At 36.8% G+C, this 9,189-nt stretch overlaps 1 protein-coding gene across 3 annotated transcripts; it reads left to right on the plus strand.

The window, feature by feature from the left end:
* The first annotated feature begins 413 nt into the window (after positions 1–413).
* LOC133724766 (tetraspanin-19) lies at positions 414–6,724 on the plus strand. Of its 3 annotated transcripts, none has more exons than XM_062151613.1 (6): positions 414–771; positions 1,616–1,715; positions 2,532–2,612; positions 2,724–2,828; positions 5,538–5,717; positions 6,305–6,716. In XM_062151613.1, exons 1-6 carry the CDS (start codon positions 602–604, stop codon positions 6,314–6,316), a joined length of 648 nt encoding a protein of 215 aa, XP_062007597.1. In that variant the 5' UTR covers positions 414–601; the 3' UTR covers positions 6,317–6,716. The 3 variants fall into 3 exon arrangements, with proteins under 3 accessions (XP_062007597.1, XP_062007598.1, XP_062007599.1); XM_062151615.1 differs by having other exon boundaries at positions 714–771; positions 1,616–1,698; positions 6,305–6,724; XM_062151614.1 differs by lacking the exon at positions 2,532–2,612 and having other exon boundaries at positions 6,305–6,722.
* Positions 6,725–9,189: the final 2,465 nt, after the last annotated feature.

Raw genomic sequence — 9,189 nt, forward strand, 5'->3', positions numbered from 1 at the left:
AGCCTCACGACATCCCTGCAGCCCCGCAACTGTCATCGAGACCTCGCGACATCCCCGCAGCAGTCGCATCCCCGCAGCGACCCCGCAACAGTCCTCGCGGCATCTCCGTAGCGTCCTCGCGACATCCTCGCAGCGACCCTGCAGTATCACTGAACAGCCCAACCAACATCTTTTCTAGTCAAGAATTTCAGCATCTTTTCAAGGTAAATTCTTCTAAAAGTTCCCGTTTTTGAAGTTTTTCAATTTCTTCTTCCTTTTCTCGGGGACTTCCAGCATCCCTTCTTCTACCTCCCTTTCTTCTTCATAGGGGAGACTAATAGCCGAACTGTGGGGGTTCGTGCTCACTCCAAGCTTGGAGCTTGTAGAGTCCTCTAAGCTTGAAGTTTATTTTGAGTGGATCCAACTGGGCGGGCTTTATTTTGAGTGGATCCAGCTGGGCGGTTAATTATGTATATGGGCTTTAAACTTTGGAAAACAAATTTTGCGAGCGTGTAACAACCAATCCACCTGAAAGTGAAACACGTAAACTTTGGGGCTATAGATGATCTCAACTGAAGCATTCCAGTTTGATTAGCAAAAAGGTTTGGGGAAATAATCAAGCATGGGTGGGATGGCGAGGAGCTGCGTACAATCAATTCTAAAGTTGGTGAACTCGGTGAATGGGATGGTTGGGCTGGCCATGGTTTTGTACTCGTTGTGGTTGATTAGAGCCTGGCACAAGAGCATAGCTGATTTGCCATTTGAAGATTCTGATTATCCAACAATACCTTGGTATCATCTTCTTCCTTTCTTTTTGAAATTCCACTCTTGGGATTAATTGTCAACAATTTTACGCATGAGGTTTCGGATTTTTGGATTCTGCCCATGCAGCCTTCTTTGTTTCCTCAGAAGATGTTGGGTATTATTTGTCTGAAAAGTTAATATAATGGCTTTTACAGTTTTAGGCCTTTCTGTTCTCTCTTTACGCTTTATCTTGTGCTATCTGCTGAACAAATTGAAAGATGAAAGCAAAGTAAATATTTGAGGTATGTGGGGTGGCTAAACTTGAAAGCTAATTTGTTTGTTGCCAACCCAAAGTTTCTTTGGGGATTCAAGCACAAACAGAATCTGTAATATGGTTCCTTAAAAGTTCCCTGAATCCCTGATTAACGAACAGAAATGAAAAAAACCATACGAATGCGCCTAACCTCTCTGGTTATGGGTTCCTCATTATCCAAAATATCCATAGGAGACCTGGGATCATTTTATCATGAAAACAAAAGTAAATAGAAAAAAAAAAAAAATGGAGCTATATTGTACTTTCAAATACTAGAAAAACAACACATGGTTATGATTTGGTTCTTTCTTGGATCTCATTTATTGGAGTGGATTTGGTTTACATTGTGTTTTTTGTTGAATTATGAATTGCTGTATGAAATAAGAGGAAACAGGCATGCTGGATGTTTACAGGATTAAGGATTTTTTTTCTTTTCTTTTCTTTCTTATTCATGATTTCTGGTGAAGGATGTCTTCAGTTTTAAATTTTTCTATGGGTTTCTGATTTTTTATATTTTTCTCAGTTTTGGTTTAACAATGCTACTTTTTATTCTTTTATTTCTCTGGGCATGAACTGCAGGTTCATATACATTTTTCTTGGCCTTGGGGTTACTCTGTGTGTGATCACATGTTCAGGACATATTGCTGCAGACACTGCAAATGGTTGTTGCCTTTATTTGGTATCCCTTTGTTTCTTTTATCTTTATATATCTATTTATTTACTTGGGGTCAATTTGCTTTCATGGCCTGCAAAATTTGTGTCCTTCTTGATTAACTTGTAAACGTGTGGATATTGCATTTACAGTGAGACGTATTGTATCTCATTACAATTGGAGTCCCTTCACTTTTGTTTTGTCTAACTACTGTGATCATAACAATTCAGTTGACTATCTATATTGCTTTTATTGTTCTCTCAAATTCTAGTCATAGCCATGTATGCAAATGTCCCAAGATGGATCAAGCAGTAATTTGAGAAAGCCTTGAAGTTTTATAAATTATGAAAACTATACTCTTAGTACTCTTCCACCTTGTTTAAAGGTCGAGTTTAACTAGCTACTGCAGTGCTTACTTTTCTAATGAGAGAGGAGGTGTGGGAAAATTAATCAACACTAGATATTTTACAGCTTCCGTTATGGAAGGAATGTCCAGTTGTTGCAGCCAGAAAGGCTAGGCTGTCATCATAGCAATTGGAATTAGACTCATTGCTTTTCATTTATCTGAAAAGTTTGTAACCCTTGTTGGTGACATCTATTTTGTGCAAACTTCAATTCTCTCTCTCTCTCTCTACACACACACACACATGCTACATTGGCAAGTCTAGATCTTCCATCTTTCTTAAAATTATCTATAACTTTTTTTTTTGTTTAAAACTTTGACTAGAAAAGTTGTTAAAGACCACTCCTTTCTAAGAGTATTTTCAGCATGGGGCTGCACTTTTTAACATTCCTTGATAAAATCATTTAACACTATAACTGTCCTTCCTTAATTGTTTACAGTACATGCTGTTTGTCTTTCTACTCCTCATGCTTGAAACTGGAGTGACTGCTGATATATATTTAAACCATGACTGGGAAGAGGTATTTATTTAAAGAATACTCTTATCTTGTTTAATCAATCAAATGAATAAATAAGAAGCATGTTAAATACTTACTTGCCTGTTGTGCTGATAGTATTAAATTATTAACCAGGACTTTCCTGATGATCCAACTGGGAGATTTGATCAATTCAAAGCATTTGTAAGGTCAAACTTGGACATCTGCAAATGGATTAGCATGTCAGTTATATGCGTACAGGTCTCTCTCTCTCTCTATTTACGTCTGTGGAAGCACATTTTTGCATGTTTGTGTATTTGTGCGAGTTTTGCTTCTGTCTGGGTTGATTTGTCTTTCCAAAACTAGTGGAAGAAAGAAGTTTTCAATACCTTTCAAAAAAAAAAAAAAAGAAGAAGAAGAAGAAGAAGAAGAAAAAGTTTTAGTATAATGTATTACAGAGTCAACAAAATTACTGGCATATATGTAATCAGTAGGCATCAATATTTAGATAATTATGTTTAGCTATTCAGTAAACTGACTATTTTCTCTGTGAATGACAAAAGTAGAAAGCAGAAACAATTTACAACATATGACCAATTAGATGGCAGGGGGGATTAATCATAGGAAATGGGAAATGTAAGTCTTATAGAAAATGTAACGGTCAACATTTTATTGGAATCTAATTGAAAATATTATGAGGCTCTCAGCAGTCCTCTCTACAAGTGTACCATGTTATAGGCTTAGAAATAGAGAGTTCGGTAAGACAAAACAAAAATGTGATTGGTGGTGCATGGCATTGTGAGATAGTCAGCGAACTAGCTGCAATGAGGTGGCAAATAGAGGGGCCAATGCCTCACAAGTGAGGTTCTAGTTTGTTGTGTTTAGTGAACTCTTGAAATACTTGAGGCTAGTTTGTGATTGCTTTTCTATAATCAAACGTACTTTTGAATTATTAAACAAATTTAATTATAAATAAAAGAATTGCAGAAAAGAAAAAGAAAAAGAAAATAAAATGTAGCTTGGGTGAGTTTTGAGGAACTTGAAAGTGGTTTTGAGAAGCAGTGTCTCATGTGCTTCTTCATACAAAAGCCTTTTTATGCCTGTCTTAAGCAATTCCAACCGAATTTTTAATTGTGTGTGACCTGTAAGGCACTTTTGTTATTGAAAGACGTAGGTGTAGGTGTAGAGAGATAAGCACTGGTATGCGCAAGTAACCACAGAAGCCAAACAATCACAGAAGTAGCTGAACCATGATACAGTACTATGTTGCAGCAAACTAATGGGTATTAACTGTTTCTTTAGATTTGTGTCATCACAATAATCAGGATCAATATAAGAGCTTTCTAGAAAGCAGAAGACTTTGTTTTGTAATGCCATGGAGATGGCTCTGGAATTGAACAGCCAGTACGTAGGTTAAAAATGTGAATGACATGTAATGTCAAGGCAACTGATGCTGAGATAGATGGACCTGGCGGCCAACTATAGACAGTCTCTCACCTGCAGTGAGGGAATAACACTTGATGGTGAAACTCAATTGTAGGTGCATCAAAAAGGTGAGCACATTGAATAAGATCAAATGCATACATGGCAATGATAGAAGAGAACCTTTAGGGAGGAAGTCTTAATGGCATCTACCTAATTAATGCTGTATCATGTAAATAGGAGGAAGTCTTAATGGCAAAAATGCAGCCCTTGTTTTGACCATATTTTCAATCTGCATCCCTTCCTTCTATTTCAGAAAGTTTGCATCCCTGGGTATCTGAATCAGACCAATGGAGGTCACTCCATCAAGTTAAGGGATTTCCAACCATATACTAATTTTATACCATTCTATTGAGACATCAGGGACTGGTTTGCAACTTGTAGCTTGCTATTTGCAACAGGTACCAAGCTGGGGAACCAGCTCCAAGTTGCTTGGTTTCTTTCAAAACTACGGAAAAATAAGAGGAGGAGTGGTGAAGAAAAGTGGAGAAGATGGATATTTGGAGGCAGATTCTTGAAAGCATTGAGCGCCTGTTCGTGGATGATCTTCGGGTGGCATAATAATGTCGCCCACTGTAGAGGACTACACTATACATTCAATCTCTTACACAGATGCACATAGATTGTCAGGCTGTGGGGGAAGAAAAGTGGAAAAGAAGCCGCACACAGATTCTTGAAAGCATTGAGCGCCTGTTCACAGATGATCCTTGAGTTGGGACCTAGAAAATGTATCTAGATCATTGCCTCACCTTTTAGGGTGGCATAATAATGTCGCCCACTGTCGAGAACTACACTATAAATTCAATCTCTTACACAGATGCACATAGATTGTCAGGTATAATCCAAGCGTTAATTTTGCTAGCAAAAGATAGGTTGTAGCCCTGTGAAGCCAACTGCGTTGATTCCCAGGCAATCCAGCAAAAGAGAGGTTGTGCTCCCAGGAATGGACCGAAAGGTCCCTAACCTCTATAATATCTGTTTTGAGGAATGACGGCCTCCCATGACCTCTCTAGTCTCTATTTCCTTTTCCTACTGTGTTTCTGTTGATTTTCTTTATTTACCTGGTACTCAGTTAGCTTTGCTGTATTTCTTCTTTCTGCAAGTTTTATTTCTGCCGACTTTCGTGGCTTTGAATGAAGTATCTATCATTAAAAATAAATAAACTAAAAAGAAGACTACTTTTGCTAATTTTTTGTCAAATAACAAGAGGCTCTGAAGAGATTTATAGTCTCGCACTGGAGTAGTGCCTGCTTCTTTGATCCTTTACCTCCTATAGGAACTTTATCCTTTTTTATAATGAAATTATTGTGTACTATTCGTGGAATTTCTGGTTTGTAGATTCCTAATCCATTTGTATTTATTTTTTTCTCTTTTGTCTATTTTGGAAATTCCATGGCTGATTGGGTTCTATAGAGTATAGGCTGAAATTTACTTTTGTATTTTGTCTGTCCAATTTTCTGTTGATCATCCATTGCCTTTTCTTTGCAGGGACTTACATTGTTATTGGCAATGATACTCAAAGCTTTTGGGCCACATCATTATTATGATAGTGATGATGATTATGTTCCTGAGAGGGTTTCACTTCTGAATCACCCCAATCCCTATGTCGTTGGCGACCCTATTTATGGTTCCAAAAATGATGCTTGGCATATAAGGATCAACAGCAAGGTAAAATTGTTAAAAACCTTTTAGTTGTCTTGTGCAATGTTCAGGGCATATGTGTTTATGAAAGGTCATTCTGAAATTTCTTCTTCTTATTCTGATTCTTATCTTCTGCATTAACTTTTAAGATACTACTTTTCTTTAGAGTAACTGAAAAGGAGAGCAAATTGAGATGTCTGATTCTTGAATGATAGGCTGACAATCATCTGATCCCAATCAGACAACAGAGTGTAATAAGAAATTCTGGTACTTGTATAACACACAAACACACCCCCATATGATCTTACTAGGAAAGGAGTAACTTTACTTGTCAACCAATATATCATCGTCGGTTACCACTGTTGGTTAGTGAAATCATGAATGAAAGCGTGATCCTTAGTTCCTAAATCATACTTTGGTAACATGGCGCGTTTCTTGTTAATCTAGTCAAGATATTTGGCAATAGGATTCCACATTATCAACCTGAGATGAACTGGATCTCTTATTAGATGGCTGTCACAGGTTTTTACTGCTAATTTGAGTTTTCAATGCAAGTACTGTTTTTTTTTTTGGTTATTAGTTGATTAATTCCTTGTGCATTTTTCGTCAATCAGACAAACAGGTAAATTGGTTTGCATCAAGTTGCCCCTACTTGTCGCTCATGCAGAGGCAAATTCATCTGCATCTGATGTTTGTAGGACAAGTCGGTATTGGAGGTTTAACATGCATCATTCACTTACAAAAGACGGGAGGTGGAATTACTGTTGTAAAGAAGTACAAATTTGTTCAAAATAAATTTGGTCCATTGCAATTGTTGATATTTCACAATTGATGTTTACTAAAGTTAAGGTAACACTCATATCGGGAGTTGTAGATCTTGTTTTGTGGCTCCGAATGAACTACTATCATGTTACCTAATTTGAAGTATTGTCGCACTAAGTGCCTCCAATGTGGTTAGAGAATACTATTTGCTCTCTCATGTCAAATTTGTATAGTAAATTGAGCCATATAATGTCATGAACCAGAAGTTCATTGAATCAAATACATTATTTTGGCATGTGAAGTTGCGTCATCTTTTGTCTACCGTGTTGTGTGGAATCACTTACAAGTTTTGATGACTGCTAACCTTACACACAAGAAAAATTGTTTATCTACCGCATATTTGCGAGTTGTCACTTTAATAAGACAATCCTCCTGCAATGAGGGGGAGAAAGATTGTTCCTGAAGAACGATATGAATTGGTGTGAGATATTTATCCATGGTCTCATTTTGACTTCGAGAAATATCTAAACTAGTGAATTAATAAAAGAAAGTGACAAAATTATATGCTAAATGCAAAGACCATTTGCTTGGGTTAAAGTCCCTGAGACCAACCATATTAATACAAACAATGTAGACTCCATTTGATTTGTGGGATGCAAGTATATCCAATGACATGGTTCTCCTAAAGAGAATGTCATAAAACAATGTCAGAGCACCTAATATGGATACACATACAAAGGTTGTAAGTACGCCATTAGGGAATGATGTACGTATTGGTGATACAATAATACACCAATATGGTTACTGCTCATGAATTAAATGTTTTTGACCTAAATCTTGGTTTGGGTTCGCCACCAACCAATGAGCATCTTCACTCCAAAGAAAGTGATAGATTTTTGAATGCATCTCTTGAGCATGGTCAAAATAAGACAGTCTTCCTGCCGTTAGGGGGAGGAAAGACTATTGTCATTTAAATAACGGCGTGAATTTGTGTGGAATGTATCCACCAGGTCTAAAGTTATAAGCTTCCAAAGAGGGAAGTTCATACAAGCCCTATAATGCTCTACAGGAGATTATAAGTAAAATGATCCACATTCTCTACATGATTCATCTATGAGAGATGATTGTCCTAGAAGCGACAGTGTATGCCCCAGAAGTGGCATGGGTACCCAATATCAATAAGCTTATTATAGCATGCACGCATATAAGAATGTGTGGGATCTATGATTAATGATCATCGATGATAATTTACACTTGGTAGCTACCAAAAATCATTAAGGGTTGTACTGATGCTATACCACGTTTCACCATGAATGTCGACAAAGTATATTATTGGCCAAATTGGAAAGAGGCAATTCCAATGAAATTGAATATTTGAAACGTGATGAAATACTTTGACCTTTAACCCTACAAGTTACAAAAGGGTATTTATTAAAGTGAAGATAAATCACTATGACACAATGTCTATTTATAGAGACACGAGATTATGAATATCTTCCCTTATATGAATGACAATTTTCTATAAGTACAGTGTTACATGTAGCTGTTATATTGACGAGAGATTTATGGCATGTTGTCACCGTATATTATGAAGATCTTAAAGAGACATTGCTAAAAGCGAAATCTCAAAAGTATAGTGTCATTATAAGCGTATTGCTTATCAAACCCTTGAGGGATTCAAATGCAAGTCCATGAATGATTGAAAGAGCCTGAAGCTCACTCATGGAATCAAAGAGTCTAAAGCTAGCTCATATATACTAATTCCGTTATAGTTAACATGACCTAAATTGCTTCAATGAGTACTATGACAAGACTACGAAATCGAATTCGAATTATGATTATAATGTTGCAACATATTCTAATCTAACTTTCGCAAAGTTATGAATTATTTAGAGCTCTTGAAGAGCTTAGATGAGACGTATCAATACATAAAGATATTGATATGTATGGCTAGGTATGCCATGATGATTTTTCAATGTTTTAAACTATTCAAAGTTAAATATGTCAATTTCTTTATATTGTCTAGCTTTGTTAGTATTGCTTTAACTTTGCAAGTATGAAAATTTGTGATGAGCTCCTATATGCAAGGCACACATGGTCTCACCAGTGATAGACACATCAAACCACTATACATGGTACATGTAGCTTATCGCATACATAATTGAGGCTTGCAACAATCAGGGGAGACTCTCATCAGGGGGAGCATCCAGAAGTATGCCACCTAGGACATATGCGCGTTGTGCTCTTTTTGTCCTTCGACCAGGGTTATTTTTCTCCCACTGGGTTTTTGTTACCTGGCAAGGTTTTTAATGAAGCAACAAAAGCGCGTCCAATACTATCATTCATTGGTGGACATCCAAGGGGGAGTGTTGTAAATATTATTATCCATGTGGATGTCCATGTAAATACTCATTAGTTATGTACTTTGATGTAAACCCTACCTCTATATAAAGGAGGCTAATGAGACTGAATGATAACACTTCTACTTCCTCCCAACTATTCTCTCTCTATCTTCTCTCTACTTCATAACACAAGTCAATTATTATGTAATTAATCTACTTTTATTTATTGTGTAGGAAATAAGTGAAATTGAGGAAATCAAGAGAAAATGTGGAAAATTAAGCAAAATTGGAGTTTTCGAGAAAAAGACAAAATAGTGGCTCCGGTCAATATCAGCGAGAGAAGTGAAACCCGACTACTTCCTGAATGATTGGTGTGAAAATATATTGAGATCGTG

Source organism: Rosa rugosa, chromosome 1 (assembly GCF_958449725.1).
Source record: "Rosa rugosa chromosome 1, drRosRugo1.1, whole genome shotgun sequence".
NCBI lineage: Eukaryota > Viridiplantae > Streptophyta > Magnoliopsida > Rosales > Rosaceae > Rosa > Rosa rugosa.